This window comes from Xiphias gladius, chromosome 11 (genome assembly GCF_016859285.1).
Source record: "Xiphias gladius isolate SHS-SW01 ecotype Sanya breed wild chromosome 11, ASM1685928v1, whole genome shotgun sequence".
Taxonomy (NCBI): domain Eukaryota; kingdom Metazoa; phylum Chordata; class Actinopteri; order Istiophoriformes; family Xiphiidae; genus Xiphias; species Xiphias gladius.
The window spans coordinates 14,633,058-14,651,594 of record NC_053410.1 but is presented as its reverse complement, the minus strand read 5'-3'; the positions used below and the strand labels follow the sequence as shown (position 1 = coordinate 14,651,594).

Here is an 18,537-nt window from a genome sequence, read left to right as displayed (position 1 = left end):
AGCTACCAAATGCAAATTCAAGACTCGGAATGAACTCCAGACCTTTAATCTGCTCAATTTATCATGAAATAATGAGGAAACAGGTGACACCTGGCCATGAAACTGACTGTCAGTCAATGTCAAATTACTTTTGAGCGTCTGAAACTGAGGGACTGTATAAAAATGGCTGTAAATCCTAAACGTTAATGCATAATTTTGTTAAACCCCTTGAATTAAAGCTGAAAGTCTACACTTCAATCACACCTTGATGGCTTTCTTTCAAATCCATTGTGGTAGTGTAAAGAGACAAATTTACAAAAATTGAATCACTGTCCACATACTTATGGACCTAACTGTATGTGCATACACTGGTGAACATCTGTATGAAATATCCAAAATTATTGACTCTGCAGAAAGACTACTAATGGCATAATAGGTCACAGTGTTGCCATCACTAATTTCATTCTTTATTTACATTTCTTACACACAGACAGTCTTGCATATTATAGCAGCCGGATTCGACGTATGTAGGATTTTTTTATCAGCCACTTTTGTGACCATCTTTATGTGAGTTTATGTGGGGAGAAAGGGAGAGAGAGGAAGCGAGGGAGAAACAGTGAGTGAGTGAGAGTCACAGAGGGTCAGAGAGAGGGAGTCAGTGACAGGGAGAGAGAGGAAGCGAGGGAGAAACAGTGAGTGAGTGAGAGTCACAGAGGGTCAGAGAGAGGGAGTCAGTGACAGGGAGAGAGAGGAAGCGAGGGAGACAACCAAAGAGGTGTTTCGTGCTTGTGAAGAGAGGTGCTGGGCTTCTTCCTACATTTTTACCTCTAGAAGGTAAGTCTATACATTACTGATCCAATACACTTTCATATAGGCCAAGTTTAACTGTACATTACTGGCTGTAAAACAAGAATCATCTTAATTTTGCTGGCAGTGTAACAGGTTGTGTACATGTGTGTATGTTATATTTTAATTGGGCATTATGAAAATCGTCAGATTCCTATTAAATTTCAATGAGATGTTTGACATAATATAATTACAGTATACTCTGTGTGCTGTTCCCTCTAATTAGTCATTCCTCACTGATACTTACTCTAGCCTTATATTTAACTGCAATTGTTTTGACTATTTTTCAACAAGGTGTGGCATTATTTGGTCTGACTTTCAATGATCATTTGTGTGCACACTGATCTTGAATAAGCTTCCCTTTATCTTCAAATATGAACATGTCTGTTATGCACGGAAGGATTTAGTTTGTATCACTGACCTCATATAAAGTGGATTTTTTTATGGATTTAGATATGCTTTCTGTCGGTTTAACATAAATCAGTGTTATTTTGATGACTGCAACTGAAAATCGCTGTATTTTTTAGTGTTTGGCAATATATGTACTATATAAATCTTGTGTTTAACATAAAACATCAACTAAAATAACAAGGAAAATGTGCAGTTTTTAATTGTGATTAGCATCCCTTGTATGGCAGCTGCAGATTTATCACTCCCAAACAATCCTTTTCTTCTCTTAGAGCTAATAATCGAGACATCAGCCTCTTATAAACATCTTTTATTTAGTATGAGAGAGCAAGTATACAGCAAGCACCCCTCCTCTTCTTACCTTCTTGTGGCTGGCTGTGCTACTGGTTCATGCACACCAAAATTTATGCAATGCCATGAAAAAAAACTGATATTGCAGCATTCATTTATGATTTGGTGCTATCTAAATCAAAAATGAATTGAATTGAAGTGAATCAGTTAAAGATTGACTTATTTAAACCTATGACATCTGACCTGAATAATGCTTGCTAATGGCCAACATCATTGTAACTTAATCTATTTCATCTTTTGTAACATATTTGAGGAACTTGGAAAGTAAACCTATTATCTTTATTACTCTCTCATGGAATTTGAAGACTTTGTTTCTCTGCAACATCTTTATCGTTCTCAACCAGCCGCTGCCTGACCATGAACGTCTCAGATCAGATTTCATATCTCTTCAGCTGTAATGTCAGCCCAAGTGAGATGCCAAAGCTCAACATAGGTGCCACCAAAAGTGAGCCTCTGGCAATTGCTGTTCCCATGACCATCTTCTACACCATCATCTTCTTCTTTGGGGTATGAACATTCAATTTACTAGACACACTTGACACACAAGCCAATTTTATCTTCTGAATTGTAACAGAGAGTGGTACAAGTGATGATAAAATACAAGTAAAGCTGCAGCACTAAGCCACAGTACTACTCATAAAGTTTTAATGATATGAACAATATATTTTCTTCACACTGTGAACCACTGAATGCTGTCCCCAATGCTCTACAGGTCTTATTCAATGGTGTGAGCATACTGACCCTGCTTGTGGATGCTCATATGAGAGTCAGTGCCATTCGTTTCTACCTGCTCAGCCTGGTCATATCCGGTACAAACTACCGCCATTCACTTTATGGAAGACCAGTACTGACAATATTAATCTGAAATTATTCCATCAAAATGAAATTTAATTTTTTATAATTTTGAGTGTACTAGGAATATCCCTTCCATATTTTTAATGAAATAAAGGGCCATTTTTAAATTGTAAAATTGCATTTGAAAGTGAATTATGTGCCTATCAAATCAAAATACAATTGAAATGCCATAAATGTTTTTTTTAATTATTCAGGCTTGTTTTCTGAAATCTGTTAAAGTCATGCAGTGCGTGTCATATAACACACTGATTGAATTGGTATCAACAAGCCCTAATCAATGCAAGTACATTTCTTTCTAAATATGGCAACATTATACTTGGGAGTACACTGAAAATAATTCATCCTTTATCTAAGTTTGGGTATGCAGTGAACATGAGTTTTTATTACAATTATTATTTTTTGTCATACATAATGCAAACACATTTAATTTCAATTTGAAAAAGTGATTTTAATTTAATATTGGCAGTCATAGTTTTCAGCAGTCCCTTTTAAACACCACAGCTACAGTGTATTACCTTTACTTCAAGGAATCATCCTCAGTGTGAATTTGCTAAATGATGTCCATCTTCTTCTCTCTTTAAATTTTAGACATTCTGCAGTTGTTGACCATCCCAGTAACTTTGTATCGGTATTACTGGGAAAGCTACCCTTGGCGTCTGGGGCAAGCAGTATGCAAGATCTACTTCATGGTCCGCCAAGTGTACTGTGCCACCACGAGCTGGGTTATCATGACCTTCACCACTGAGCGCTATGCCGCCATTTGCCACACCATGTGGTCTGTTTCCAGCCTGAAGGTGCAGTACTTGACCAACAAAAATGTAATGTTTCCTCACGATAGTGTTCTACTCTCACTGAAATAGTTACTATAACATAAAATGCAAAAAAGCTTAGGGAGGTCTTCTAATAATGATCAGTACATTTGCCGAGATGTTCATGTTGGGTTTTGTCCCCAAAATTTCTTGCACTAAAGCATGTATTTGAAATACAGGGCCTTTTCATATTCAAAAAATGTTCTGCAAACCTTTTTAGATGCAAATAAGACACACAGCAGTAGTTAAGAGAACTGAAGACAAAACAACAAATGGAACCTATGTTTAGCATTTCATAAAACTTTGTAAACAAAGTCTAACAAATGGAATTTTCTACACTTTCTCCATGCTGTCAAACAGAAGTCTAGGCTGCCATGCCTTCTCTCGGTATGGATTATTTCTCTGCTCTCAGCAGTGCCATTTGCTCTGGTCTATGACCAGGCACGTGTCTGTATCCTGGACTACACAGCCACCACACAAAAAGACGCCTTCCATGTCTCCACCATGTGTGAGATGACAGAGCCCGATCCTGCACACATTTACAAAGGGGCTTTACTCCTGAGAGCGGGATTCTTCTTTCTGGTGAAATAAGTCCTATTTGACAGAATGCATTTGCTTATCTGCACCAAACACATGCACTCAACATGCTTCTCCAACTACAGGTCCCTCTGGTCTCCATCTTTACTCTTTATCTGCTAATCCTGCTCTACCTGAGGAGGAACGGACGTCAAAGAAGAAATATGGGTCTCACGCAGCTGGATCCTGAAGGAAGACGAGATGTCCAATGCCATCAGAATGGAAAGCTGCTTTTAAATGAAAAGAGAGCTCTAAAACTCATGGGTGAGCCATGGATAAATTCTAAAACCTTGATTATGTCTTGAGCTTGTGACATTGTAAATCCAAGGGATGTTTTAATTTATGTCAGTCTGATGAGGACCAAATGAAGGTGTAAGTGTCTGGTGAATGCAGACAGTAGGACACTAAATCTCTTTCCCATGTGCTTGCAAAGTAGGTGATGCTGGAAGCTTTGTGTGAGCATCTGCAATGTGTCTTATTATGAATTGTCCTGATATTCATGGTAAAAGAGTAAAATAGACGTATATAAATGACTGGATGTTGATAGACACTGAGCTGTTGTTGTTAAAGACAGCAGGTTACCTCAATGTCGAGATCTCTCATACATTTTTGATGCCTTGCATTTAGACCCAAGATCCTACCGAATGCAAATTAATTGCACTGACATGGTACGGTAATTTAGGCTACTTGAGCCAAATCATCCATGTGTTGTTTTCCAGGTGCAGTCGTGGTGGCCTTCTTTGTTTGCAACTTTCCAGACATTGCCTCGTCGCTGATGCAGGTCTACGTGGTTGTGTGGTCTGACACCGTCCTGTCTGTGTATACAATCCTGAAATCTTACTTGTCGCTTCCTCTGTGGTATATCAACGGTGCTCTGGACCCGCTGCTTTTCTGCATCTCCTCCCACATATTTCGCAGAGCATGCTGGAGAACTCTGGGTAGGCTCAGGCCTTACTGCTACTGGAAGCATGGAAGCATGTCTTGGCTGTGGCAGAGAAGTTCAAGTGAAGAAGCAAGCACAACAGAAAGAGAGAGGATTGATGGTAAATGCTTTAGAGAGAGGGTGGACAAAAAGAGAAATACAGTCACTAATAAGTCAGGTCAGAGGAATGGAGATAGCCATGAAAGCCCCTTTCAACATGAGCTGCAACAACATACAATCTGAATTGTGAATCTTTTACTCTCAGACAACCTTAGCATACAGCATGCTTTTCTCTCTAGCTAGTTTCATGCTTTACAGCTTACATTATTGTGGCAGATGTGAAGACATTCAATGTAAGAATGTAATTTGTTTTTATAAAGTGTGATACTGCAATTCCAAAAAAGAAATTACTGGACAAGATGTGGTATTTAGTATTACCTGCTGTTCATATGCTGTCGAGTTTGAACTATATTTTGTTCAAGAGTATTACTCAGATCATAACTTAAAATATGACATATACCTCCAGTTTCCAATCTAGAGAACACAGGAGGGACAAATGATAGGATTAAAAAAAGGTTTGAACATATTTGATCCTTGCATTAGCCTGTAACAGTGTTTGCCCTGAATGAGTCATGGACGTGTTGCTTGCTGACAGTGTTAATAGCAATCATGTGCTTTATTTTTTTCTGGTTTCTTGTTGTATTTTGCATGTGATATAAATATTGGTTTGCCATAAATCTGGACAAGGTATGGAGTACAGTGGATTAGAAAAGTTTTCTTGTGTTGTCAAGACAACCAACAGTAGGGGACATCATCCACCATAAATACATACAGCTTCTCGAGGCTGATGTCAGTTTTTATTACTACCACTGTGTCCAGCTCTTTGTACTGAAGCATGTCTCTGTATTATTGCCCTCTCAAAAGGGACACATTTTAAAGCCAGAGGATTCTGAATGCTGACCCATTTCAGTCTAATTAAATTAAAAATTAAATGTGAATAAATAATTGCCTTTCAATTATGTCCAGGGGTTGGAGATTATGATACTTCTTTTTTCCTTATGGTACTTATCATCTTTCGCTTATCTATCTATCTATCTATCTATCTATCTATCAATCAATCAAGTTTTTTAAAGAACTCTTTTGAAAATGATCAGACCGGACAGCATCTGACTTCTCCCTTACTTTTGTTTCAATTTTTATACATATAAAGGTTTCTTCACACCCTCACCTTTACCTGTAGAATGGCTGTGGCTTAGGTGGAAGGGCCAGTTATCCACTGATGGCAGGGTTGGCGGTTTGATCCTCCTGTCCATGTACCGAAGTGTAAGAACGGGGAACAAAAAAGACGTGTGTGGATGTTTTTCATCTTTCAGTGCAGATAATTACAACCCAACATCAAGAATTTAAGATGTTAGTGTGCCTCTTGGAGATTGCCGAGAATTTGACTTTCCCTGATTTTTGTTAGAATTATTGAGATCCAGATCAGAAATAGGCTGGGAACCATATTTTCTATTGCTCCTTAGAGTCCTTTATTAACTCCTTGAGTAGACTCCCCGTTGAATTTTTATTGACTCCGAGTAAGTCACAAACACACTAACAAAATAGTGATGTGTGTACTGTCCTGCCTTAGTTCAAAACTTGTGACTAAAACATCAGTAAGAGTAATGAAAAAATAACGTGTCATCACCTGCTAAGATTATGTATCTGACTCAACAGTTTCCTCTGAGCTTTTAAATTAGTCAATTGAACTAAACACAGAAAAGGGTCTGTATAATCTAATATCAAAACATTTAATGAATGCATAAGATCCATTTGATTTACTGACTGGAGGAAAGTATTGTTAGTTGGTTGCTAGGTGACCAGTACCAACACAGACCAGTGATCATTTTAATTAATTTTGTGTAAATACAGCTGTAGAAATCAACCCACACACACTCGGAGAATCAAACAGGGCAAGAAAGAGAAGAAGGACACAAAGTGGGTAAGGATTTGTTTAAAGTTATTTAAAGGCGCTCTAATTAATATTTTTTATATTAACAAAAGATCAAATGGCAGCTTTCAATGTGAAATGATCGCTAGTAATGACTCACAAAGATCACCTAACTCTGCAGTTCCCTAGATAATCAGACTGAATTGCGATTTCGTTTCACTTTATTTACTCTATATGTATCGCTGTTGATGTGGGCCAGAATTTCTGAGGTCTGGAACTAGACTGGTAGTTTCCCTTGCCCTATGGAGCGTTTTAGTGTATTTCAGCTCATGGTTTGGGTGTTATGGACCTCAACTTACTGTTTTGGTTTATTCTAACCACTCAGATCAATCTTGTTTCCAAGAGCAGTGGATAGTTTTTTCCATTAACAGACTGGCTGCTAGCTGACCAGCATCAAACATTGACAGACAAAATAGAAACAAGTTGGTAAACATAGTGGTGCATTTAGCAGCAGAAGAACCAAATATTTCCATCAGGAGTTGGTGGACCAGATGTCAAAGGGGAGTAAATATTGGACTTTTGTCAGGAGGACAGAAACTCAACTCCACATAAATCCTGATGTTCCTCTTTGCCTGCTGGACATACTGTATACATAAGAAACTGTTTCTAACAAACCCTATCAACTTTATGATACAATAATATGTCAATATTGTATTACAGGTTGAGGAGCTGCCCCAAAAATCAATCAGAAAATGAATGAATGCAGGTTTAAGCTTTTTCTAAATTCAACTAGTCTGTGTAAATAACTCCTGAATACGGTATGTTAATTACTACTGCTGCTGGTTTAAAATGAGAAGTGGTCAAGTCGTTTAAATTAGATTTTTTTCCCTTCTTTAGTGCACAAATGGGAAGGTTTTGTATGTGCACCGAATGTGTGCAAGGTTGTCAAAGGATATCACCCCTCCCCCAGGTGACGTACGTATATTTAAACCACTCACAACAGTGTGGGCGGGACTAAGGATGAAACAGCGGAAGATTCAAAACGAAGATGGCGGCTGAAAATGATCCTCAAAACAATCACAAACTGGACAGAAGGTATTTGGCCGACAAAAGAAACGAGTTACACAACTTTGGTATAAATTGTAGGTTTTAGAGGCGATTAGTGTTTATAAAACATCTTTATTTTTAACTACTCAATATTGTAAGTCATTATCAGACTTGCTAATGTTATCCAACGTAGCTAACCTAGCAAAAACTTGTTATGCGTCGGTCCGCTTATATATTCGTAATTTTCATTCATATGGGCCTCCTTCTATTGTAAGGGGTAAATTTTATGTACCATCTCCAAGATTTGTTATTGTTCGCAGCCTCAGGGTGAACCTCAACTCCGCCGCCGTGTTTCTTTGTGACAGAGGGACAAAGTGCAGTGTGTTTATCAGCCAAGAAAAGCCAAAGTCCAGTCAACCTGTGATCTTTAACCCGGACTTCTTTGTGGAGAAGCTGAGACATGAGCATCCACAGGCCTTCGCGGATTTGATACTTAGCAATGTCACTCGGCTCATAGACCTTCCAGGGGATGAGTTTGCCCAGCTCACTGGAGAGTCTGAGCCCAGGGTGCCCTCCTCCACTGGCTTTCTCCGCTCCTTGAACTTCCTGAAGCGTAAAGGTGAGGCTAACCTTTATTATTTATATTTTTATATATATATCGATATATATATATATACATAAAGATATAGATAGATATGTATGTATGTGTGTGTGTGTGTGTGTGTGTGTGTGTTGATATTTTTTAGACTAATGCATGACTTGTATAAATAATAAATTCATTCTACACACAAAGGACAGTCAGTCTTACTGTGTCATTCAATGCATTTCAGACAAAGGAGTGGTTTTTGGTGCACCGTTAACTGAAGAAGGAATAGCACAGATCTATCAGCTCATTCAATACCTGAGAAAAAGTGAGTATCACCTCAAATACTTGTATAATGTCTGCTATGTGGGGGACACTTTCATTCAAAGCAGTTTGTGATATCATGACTACATACATTTTTGCATGTGTGACCTCAGAACAACATAAATCCCTAACCAAGACAGTGTTTGTGTCAGAAAAATGCAATTCATTATTACGTGATTTAATGATCTCTTGACATACTGTACCTAGTCAAATTGCTTGGTCAAGCCTGTATCTTTAACTCTTACAAGAATTGGTTTTGTTAAATGTCAAGGCTGCATCCTAACTCTTGTTCTTTAACTAGGTTGGAGAGCAGTGAATTAGCATGAGGCCATGGTTTATTTCTAGAAAGCGATGATGTCATTCACAGAAAGTGGACACTGGGAGCAAATGCTTGAGTCAATAATTTATCTGAAAGCACTTTGCTCCAGCTGTCTTCCTCCTTCCAATTCATTCAGTCCGTCTCTCTCCTCACTTCTGTCTTTGTCCTTCTGTGTCTCCTTTACTTTGTCTCTTCGCCTACACACTGCATCTCTCTTTTTTCCCTCCTCTTTTACTGTCTCTCTCCATCTTTGTCTCCCACCCCTCAGACCTTCAAGTGGAGGGGTTGTTCCGTGTGCCAGGCCACAGCCTAAGGCAGGCAGCCCTGAGGGAGATGCTGAACACTGGGGCAGAGATAGATCTAGAGGCAGGCGACTTCCACCCCAATGATGCAGCCACATTGCTTAAAGCCTACCTGGGAGAGCTGCCAGAGCCTCTGCTCACGCACAGACACTATCATGCTCACCTGAAGATTGGAGGTGTTGGTTGACTCGTACACAGATTCTCATTGTGGCTCAAGAAGAAAATACATTCAGATCAATGTAAAGTCAAGAAAAGAAAATAGTAGTGAACCTTTGTTTTTTCTTTTATCTGCTGTGTCCAGAGCTCACTCGCTTTGATGACAAGGGGGATAAGACGAATGTGCCTGACAAAGAACGCCAGATTGAGGCATTTCAGCTGCTTTTCATGCTGCTCCCACCAGCCAACCGCAGCCTGTTGAAGCTGCTGCTGGACTTGTTGTACCACACTGCTCGCAATCAGCACATCAACAAGATGTCTGCGATTAATCTAGCCATAATGTTTGCTCCACACATCATCTGGCCCAAAAATGTAAAAGACCTTTGTTTAATTTTGTTCTGCCTTCCAAGTATGTTACAACCCCAGTATATCCCCACTCTGTTTGCAGTCATATAAACCATGACTGAAACAGTTGTCTTGAATTTGTTTGGCATCATTTGTTTTCTATATTGTTAATGTTGTAGGTGACGGCGAGTGATCTGCAGGGAAACATTGAGAAACTGAATAATGGCATAGCGTTCCTAATCAGGCACTCACAAAAACTGTTCAAGGTAAGCTACTTTAAAGCCTGTTTCTTGGAGTTGTTGTCTCGTTTGTAACTGTGGTTTGTCTTATTTATTAACTGTACACTTAAAACACTAAATGGGACATTTTTTTCTGATGTTTCTTAGCTCTGACTGATAGGAATAAAAACATGATGTGTTTGTTGTTTTTTTTTTATCTGTTGAATTTCTAAATACCAGGCGTATTCATTTATGATAGGCTAGATTAATTCTTCACAGTAATCTTTCATCATTGGATTTAATGTATACGTTTGCTTTCATTGAAGGCACCTGTGTATATCAAAGAATATGCCCGCTTATACTTCACAGGATCAAAATCTCTTCAATCAAAGGTGAGTATTTTTGTTCATCTCAATGAAAAGAGTGTTAGCACTGCATTAAATTTATCTATAAAGCTATTGTTGAAGCTCCCACAGTAACCTTTTCCTTTTTTTTTGTTGCTAACTTTTGAATCTATTAGCTCTGGTATATGGTTCATTTTAGGTACTTCTTGTCTAAATACAGAACCTGGCGAGGCTGTTATCTGATACTGGGCACTTCATAGAACGATTTTCAAAGAGCCTTGAAATAAAACTTCTGAATACTGTCTCAGTATTCAGATTCTAAAACTATTTGTTTGTTGTTCACATGTTTGTGCAGTGTGTGACTCAGCTGTTCATATTTTCTTGTGGTTATGTCTCTTGAAAAGAGTTAGCTGTTTCAGTGAGATAACAGAATTTAAATATCTGGTCACATGTCCGACCTTTCTAGGATGACTTGATGCTTTGTTCTGGAAGACAAGATGGGCCATTAGCTGTGCTAACAGCTGCGGCCTCTTCTCCCTTTGCGAGATCAATCGGAAGTGAGGTTAGCAACACCTGCGCCACCAGGTCACCTGAGACTCAGAGTTATACTGAATCTGCCCTCAGAGAGCTGTACCAGCAGGTCAACGACATGCCTGAGTCTGCCAAAAAGAAGAAGCTCATCAGACAGGTACAGTACTTCAGCGTACCAAATGTGAGGAGAAATACCATTTAGATAAACTACTTCTAACCCAGCCCCTAAATGTGTTGTATTTTGTGTGTAGTTTGAAAAGCAGCCTATAATGACACCTTCAGCGGATTCTCGTACACCATTCAGCAGGAAACACTGGCGCTCACGTTCTTTGGGTGGAATTATCAAGGTTTGTTGACAGTACTCCTGTGTACAGCGATAACCCTCACTTTCCAGCCTTCATACTACTTTGTTCTAACTTTTGAGAAAATGTTTTTCATGATCACACTAACACAGCCAGTGAATTAAAGGTACCATGTGGAGTTTATTATTACTAGGGATGCTATTGAACAATGTTTTGATTAGCAGAACAATAAAACTGCAAGCGTATGTGAGCAATGCAAGTTTGAAAATATAATATTTTATGAGTAAGGAAATTCTTTTAAAATGTTTGTAAGGTGCTAAGCATACATACGTGCGTACACTACGTGTACATAGTGCGTTTTGCTGAGAAACATGTTTCTGTGCAACAAAAAATCTACAGGGTATTTTCAAAACAAAAACGGTAGTATTCATCTCCCAGTAATGACTTTGTTTTATAAAACAGAGGAAGGTGTTGGGAAGCCACGTATTGACAGAGAAAGAAAACAGCAGACTGCAGAGTTCTTTACACAGCGGTTCTATTGATGTCCAGGGAACAGAAAACACCAACTGTGATGGGGTGAGTATTGCATTGTTGTTGTTACACCAAAAAGGAAACATTTCAGAGTTCAGAACTACAACCTGCAGCTTTTGTAACATAGGAGCAATCAAATCTTAATTATTGGAAAACATCAACACCTACCACTGTGGTTCTGTAGGCTACAGCATGTATATCTACATGACTGGCTGTTCCTAGCTACTGCTGATATAACAGGAAAGAAACTTCGGCCAATTCAAAAACTTTGAAAATGGTGAAATGGTCTATCACATTCCCCTATGATTATGATGTACATGATTGGAGAGAGACTGAAGTAGTAATTCTTTTATTTAAACATAAAAACCACCAAAATGTTACATTTAAATTGTGAGACAGTATGATTCACCCTTAAAACAGTCATCAACCAGTGAGAAGTCGTTTTCCTCATGAATGTGCTGATGGAGTTTTCTGGCTCTTCAGCCATCATTCTGTGGTTCACCACAGGCAAGTCTGACCTCACTTTAACCAACAACGCTGACATTCCTAATGATGCCTGATGTACTTGGCTGAAAGGATTAATAATTAACTAATCCTTTTTTCTCCCGCTCTCTTCCCATCTCCTACAGGATTAATCGTCTTTAAAAGAATGCGCTGTTCACAACTAAGGAAACTTCAGTATCGCTGTTTACTAGGTCTATTAAAGGATCTTCTTGAGGCATTGACGCAAACTAAAGAGTGTAATGCACAGAGTACAGCTTTGTTTTGACACCGTGTTTAGATCTGTACTCAGCTGTTTTTCTCAAAAAGTAAATTCAAGTCTTAAAGGTTATCAAGATAGAAAGGAAATCACCACAATATTTTGCAGTCTAGAAGTTTTACTTAGGCTAAGAGACATAAAAGGGGTTAACGGACAAAACTGAGGATGTTACATGCTTTGTTTTAGGTCAATGCAAGTGACCATTTTTCTTACCCTCTTAGGTTCCCTCTTAATTCCCTTATTTCTTGTCCATTTATGTTGATCTTGAGGATGCAAATGAACTGTATTTACAGCAGTAAATTTGTTGGTATTTAGCTTTATCATTGACTGAAACATGTTTTTATTTAATTTGCAAACCTAATTGTATTTATTTTTTATTGGTCATCTGGATGTTTCAAGTCCTGGAATACAGTCCATCAGATCTCTTGGTATATTGTGATGTGGAGGCTTTTTTTTATGTAAACGTTACATTTGCTTGTAAGTTGTAGTAAGTTTCGTTGGACTCACATAGTCAGTGCAGACTGTTCAAAACCTTTATTAGAAAAGTGGGGAATTCAGCTACGTGCCTTAAAGTAAATATATCTTTAGTTACTGTATAATGCAGTTTTTATTTGACATTAAGATTTCTCCTTTTTCCCTGTAAGTACCCAATAGCTTTCAGAGTATGCTTAAATGTTTACAAAGAATCCATTCAAGTGACAGTAAAGAGTGAAGACTAATAGGGAATGAAGAATGGAGGATGGGAGATACTGAGTGAAAGGGCCAAAAGACCAGCTCATGTAGATTATATAAGGATTTTTGTCTTTGTCCCCACGTTAGCTCAACACTTGGGTGTCAACACTGTGATACTACTTCTTTAAACTATATATTGCTTTTGGATCTTATATTTTAGTTTTTCTCAGGACATTTTTGATTCTTATGCAACATTGTGTACAGTTTTATAGCTTTATATGCATTGCATCTTTTCAGTTATTCATCTGTTTAGTCCAAGATTTTTTATTATTTTTTAAAATTTGATTGTCTATTTTATATCTCTTATTTTCAATGGTTGGCTGAATGCAAATGAAGATGAATCTGTTGCCTTCTATTGTGGTCGTCAACCCATGTGCTTTTTTGGAGCATTTGAGCCACTTTTAAAACCTCCTTGGTGTCTTACTCTTTCAGTAGCAGTTTCCACTTCAGTGGTCACTCTGCCAAGCTGTTACAGTTTAACTATGATGTGATAATGGCCTCGTGGTCAACTTAACTGACCATGTAAACATACGATATTAATATTGATGCTACTGTGAAGCTATGCAACTCACTGTAATTAAAAGACATCAAGCTGCGTTTTGTACTTGTCTTTTTCTTTAAAACGTCAGAATATGTGCTTTAGTTGACATAATTATGAACCTTTTATTGTTTCACCACATCTCATAAATGAAGGTATGGGGTTTTTCCATTTCTTTGCCTTCCCTGGAATTTGAGTAGTGTTTCTGTCTGCAACTATATGAGATTGTTTCATTTGCCGCCACAAGGTGATGCTGTTTAGTTGCAAATAATTAGTCAGTTAGAGCACCTTAGGTACAACATATCTTCCTTCGATTCGGTGGATGTAGAGAAGTGTTAAAGACGTCAATATGGGAAGAAACTACTCCTGTGCTTTTAAATACTACAATATGTGAACACTCATTAGTCTTACAAAATAAGAAAAATTCTTAAGTAATTTAATAAAACTGAAATATATTAGCCCAATGGAAACAGCATAATAAACTCTTTTACATATATTCAATAGTTCCCTTAAATACAATTAGTCTTACTTTGTTTCTCTGTCTCACTTGCTTTGACATCTCTCAACTTGAACAGGAAATGTCCAAGTGTCCTACACCCATATGACTAGCAATAATAAAAGGAAATACCAAGTACGCCACCCAACAGAAACATAAAGTTTACCTAAGTTGCTGCTGTTTGCAGTAAATGATTTGCCCCAATTGAACTTATTTTATGGAGCTGGAGGGTGAGTGGGTGGCTAGTAAGAGTGAAGGCAGCTCTCCACAATAGGAGGAATGTCTCAGTGTGTCATTATGGTGTCCATGTCAATGCATGTTTGGTATTGTAAGTATATGTTGTAAACATCTGCGAGAATGAGCCTGCTTTTTCTCCTGTTCTGTAAATATACAACAGAAAGCTTCCATGATAGGAATAGTATTGTTTTACAGCCAAATCTCCAGGTTTTTTTTTATTTAGCATTCCTGCTGCAGAATAAGCATGATGACTGTAAAATGAGTCAGACATACTGTAATCAACTTTACATTGTCTGGTGTGCACACAAACCCACAAGCATATATGATGAGTGGATATGATTTAGCTTTAAATTTATGCACAAAAATTCAATTCAGAGGGAACTAATTCTGTCTAGAATTACATGTAGTGGAATGCTATTAACATCATTTGTGTTAAAAGCAAAAAGCAATTCAATTTAAAGTTAGAATGCTTTTGTAGACTGGTATAGTTTTGTATTTTTTTCAACAATTTGTGGACAGTAGAGGATTTTTTTTCTTTCCTTTTCTCTGATGCACAGCTCCTCTGAGAGTGAAATACAAATGCATTGGGTTGAAGCATACAGTGGAATTTTCTGGATGCCAGATTTGGCTTATTTCTATTCTCTCACTCTCTCTATCAAGAGCATTTTAGTTTTTGTGAGGCAAGCACGCAGACGTTAACTGATTCATTCCCCCTATTCAGCCACGAGCAGCTGCCAGCTTCGTCTTGATGAATGTTTGGTTCTTTTATTTCTAACTTTGGGTACAAGCTGCAGGAAAATATTTATTTATACTCCACAGGCTTCGGCAATAATGTGAATTTTTAAATTCGGTGTTATTCCACATTAATTGGTGTTAATTTCCTAACTTGAGTCAGTTGCTGGTGAGGTCTTATGTTTTTCAGACTCTCCTCTCCCAGACTAATTGTAAATTGCTGCCATGTCCTCCCACGGCTTTCAGAGCAACAGAATAATTCCTGTTGTGTATTTGTGTGCATTCCTATCACGACTCTGTGAGAGAGCAGGGACGTTACCCCCAACCCCCATTACCACTAAACACCACTGTCTCCTCTTTAATTAGCCATTCATAGGAGGAAGATCTACACTGCGCTGACACTTTTACTGGGACAGATGGAGCTTTTTTCTGAGGTGTGTACACCTGCATCTGCACATATATGCATATGCACATGTTTTGAGTTGGTCAAGCAACAAAGCAGACAGATGCACACATAATCAAATGTTTCAACTGGCATCTTCTCAGTGAATTGGGTTCTCAGGTCTGTGTAATTGTGCTGCTGATTACGTAGGGAGGGATCCAGGCCACAGTAAAGTCCCCTGTAGAATTGGAACAGAGAACAAATGGCTTTACCTGAGACATGGCCAAGTAAAGTTGAGCTGTTTGTTTGGTGACACTTTACTATTACTTATTTAAAACTTATGTAACTATGTAAGTAGATACCAAGCAAGTAAGTAACTCAGTAAGTAAATAAGGATTACATAGGAAGATGTACAAAAACAGACCACAAAAACAAAAAACAGACAGACGGCACAAACATAGAAACATGCTGTGAAAATCAGTCTAGTCAGATAGTTTATGATAAATAGTTTCTAGGGGTCTGTGAAACTTTACACAAGTGCCTAATGAATCATTCCAGATTAATGTTAAATCAGGCGCTAAAGGGCACTCAGCCAATAAAGTATCATTACTTCCTTGGTTGCCATCTTTGTGAAAAGGCTTTTAAAGTAAAAAGCATCACCCCACCAAGCTAACAAGTTGCAACTCAGTCGAGGGCACTACCTTACATGACAGGATGTAAAAGTAAGTCATATTTATCTATAATAGGAAAGCAGCCAAAGTATTAGTTATTGGATTTGTGCCTTTCAGCAGCTGATTCAGCATTAATCAAGAGTGCTTCATTAAGAAGGGGATCAGCATGCAGTCTCACAAATATCTGGGATCTAATCATTACACACTTGTTCAATAAAAAAGTTCCAGGGACAGAAATTAAGAAGTGCTTGTTCCTCTCTTTCCTTGATAACATCTCACAGTCTTCTGTCCCTTATTTTAAAGTGTCACCGTTTGTTTAATTGTGTGGACAACTATGAACAACACACTTTGGACTGAACTCATAAAAATGAGAGTCTCATTTCCTACATACGTATATACATATTCCTAAATTCACAAACTGCAAATCAGTATTCATTTGGAAAACTTTAGTGAAAGCTACAATTTCACTGTCAACAATGGCTAAACTCTAATGAATCCACTGTTTTAACTAAATGTCAACCATTGCAAAATAATATTTATTAAGATTTCCTTTAAAGTAAATAATGGCCTGCAGATCCTGCTTATCATGACATTTTCCCTCTCGACACAGTCCAGTTTATGTCTCTACACTTTGAGTCCACTTCAGGGAATGCATGGTCCTGGCATTAAGAGAGGACTTTTGTGCCAACTGCTCCTATAAATCCAAATAACAGAGCAGGTATGGTTGTGAGTGTAGCTGTTTGTCTTTTCATTTGTATATATTAGGATATAATCTCTGTTCCTGTGCCCATGCTGTGCTTAAAATATAGTGTTGACTTACTTTTTATGGCTGTGGTCTGCCTTCCCAAAAGATCATGAATATTTGCATATTTCTGTGTGTGTGCTTTTTCACCCCAGTTCCCTGCTGCAGCTTCTGTGTGTGTGGCCACACTTGTTCTACATGTTAAGACCCACACTTACGGATTATTTATGCCAGCTTTTTGCCTCCAAGGACTGAGGTGTTGATTCCTCTCTTCCCCAGTGGATTCTCCTTCGTTACACGTGCACACACACACACACACACACACACTCACACAGCCAAGTCTCCCCACAGCTTCTCCCTCTGGGCAGGGGTTATGCAGTGTCATGCAGGTTGGGACTCTCTCTAGGGGTTTGCCTGGAGGCAAACCTGAGAGAAAAGAAGGAGTGGAGTGAGTGAAATAAAACAGAAAGGGGAAGATACTTGGAGTAAATTTGTATTGTGAATAGAATCAAGGGAATGAAAGAAGGATCTCGAGAATGAGAGTGAGTTCAGGCAGGGTTCTGGGGGGTGTTGTGTGAGGAGGGAGAGGAGGGGTAGGGGTGGAGTCGGGGGCTCTGCTATTTGTAGATCCTTGTGATGGATGACTGGTGTGTGTGTGTGTACGTGTGTGTGTGTGTGTGTGTGTGTGTGTGTGTGTGTGTGTGTGTGTAAGAGAGAGAGAGAGAAAGAGACTGTTTTTTTTTCTTACTGCTCTTTCCCTATTCCCTCTCTCTTCAGGCAAGCAGAGCAGAGCGGGACTGAGTGAGAGGAGGACAGAGAAGCAGACGTGCGCAGACCAGAGCACAGCAACTCCACAAAGACAAGAGAGGAGAAGAGTTTGCAAGGAGAAAATTAAGAAAAAAGAAAACAGCTTTTTTTTTTTTACATCAGGAAACTCTGGTGGATATCAAACCTATATCAAAAGAAATCTAGAGGAACAAAAAGGATTTGCATTGCTTCACAGTTAAGAGGAAAATAGTAGCAATCGTTTTTTCTCTTCTATTTATATTCACCACATATATAAAATTATTCTAGACGACTCGTGAGGTGTAGCAGGACTCTTGTTTTTTGCAGAGAAACAGAGAAAGGTGGACAGAGAGAAGTAGGGGTTTGTTGAAGAAGAGCACTCTGCAGTTGTGGTGAATATGCCTGTTAGAGGTAGCTGTTCTGGGGCCGGCATGGGCAGGCTGGCCAGGCAGCCACTCTGGATGTGGGTGGTGATGCTCTCAGCCCTGCTCATGGACAATGCCAGTGCCTGCCCAGCCCTGTGTGCCTGCAGCGGCACCACAGTAGACTGCCATGGACTGGGTCTCAAAACCATGCCAAGGAGTATCCCCCGCAACACTGAAAGACTGTGAGTACCATCTGTACTCTACCTCCTTGTGTGTGTGTGTGTGTGTGTGTGTGTGTGTGTGTGTGTGTGTGTGACAGAGAAACTCCCTGACTGTGTCCCTCTGTGTTCTTTTCTCACTGTTTCCACTCTGTTTCCTTGCTATCTTGGAGAAGTGCACATGACTTTGCTTAGACTGA

General features: G+C 38.8%; 3 protein-coding genes across 6 annotated transcripts in view; all 3 read left to right on the top strand.

The window, feature by feature from the left end:
• Window positions 1-1,941: 1,941 nt before the first annotated feature.
• On the top strand, window positions 1,942-4,989 carry LOC120796690 (pyrokinin-1 receptor-like). Its single transcript, XM_040139730.1, has 6 exons — window positions 1,942-2,091; window positions 2,297-2,393; window positions 3,028-3,233; window positions 3,609-3,830; window positions 3,911-4,088; window positions 4,544-4,989. The coding sequence occupies exons 1-6, from the start codon at window positions 1,942-1,944 to the stop codon at window positions 4,987-4,989; spliced, it is 1,299 nt and encodes a 432-aa protein (XP_039995664.1).
• A 2,696-nt stretch (window positions 4,990-7,685) lies between these two features.
• LOC120796241 (rho GTPase-activating protein 19-like) lies at window positions 7,686-13,766 on the top strand. Of its 2 annotated transcripts, none has more exons than XM_040138809.1 (11): window positions 7,686-7,771; window positions 8,089-8,342; window positions 8,554-8,634; window positions 9,218-9,427; window positions 9,553-9,779; window positions 9,932-10,018; window positions 10,297-10,362; window positions 10,781-11,002; window positions 11,097-11,192; window positions 11,610-11,723; window positions 12,308-13,766. In XM_040138809.1, the coding sequence occupies exons 1-11, from the start codon at window positions 7,725-7,727 to the stop codon at window positions 12,311-12,313; spliced, it is 1,410 nt and encodes a 469-aa protein (XP_039994743.1). In that variant the 5' UTR covers window positions 7,686-7,724; the 3' UTR covers window positions 12,314-13,766. The 2 variants fall into 2 exon arrangements, with proteins under 2 accessions (XP_039994743.1, XP_039994742.1); XM_040138808.1 differs by having other exon boundaries at window positions 7,706-7,771; window positions 8,044-8,342.
• A 3,991-nt stretch (window positions 13,767-17,757) lies between these two features.
• slit1a (slit homolog 1a (Drosophila)) overlaps window positions 17,758-18,537 on the top strand; it is an 88,174-nt gene continuing 87,394 nt past the window's right edge. For all 3 annotated transcript variants that reach the window (XM_040138807.1, XM_040138806.1, XM_040138805.1), the window contains exon 1: window positions 17,758-18,361. In XM_040138807.1, coding sequence (XP_039994741.1) covers window positions 18,153-18,361 — 209 coding nt within the window. In that variant the 5' untranslated portion in view covers window positions 17,758-18,152. The remainder of the gene's footprint in view (window positions 18,362-18,537) is intronic.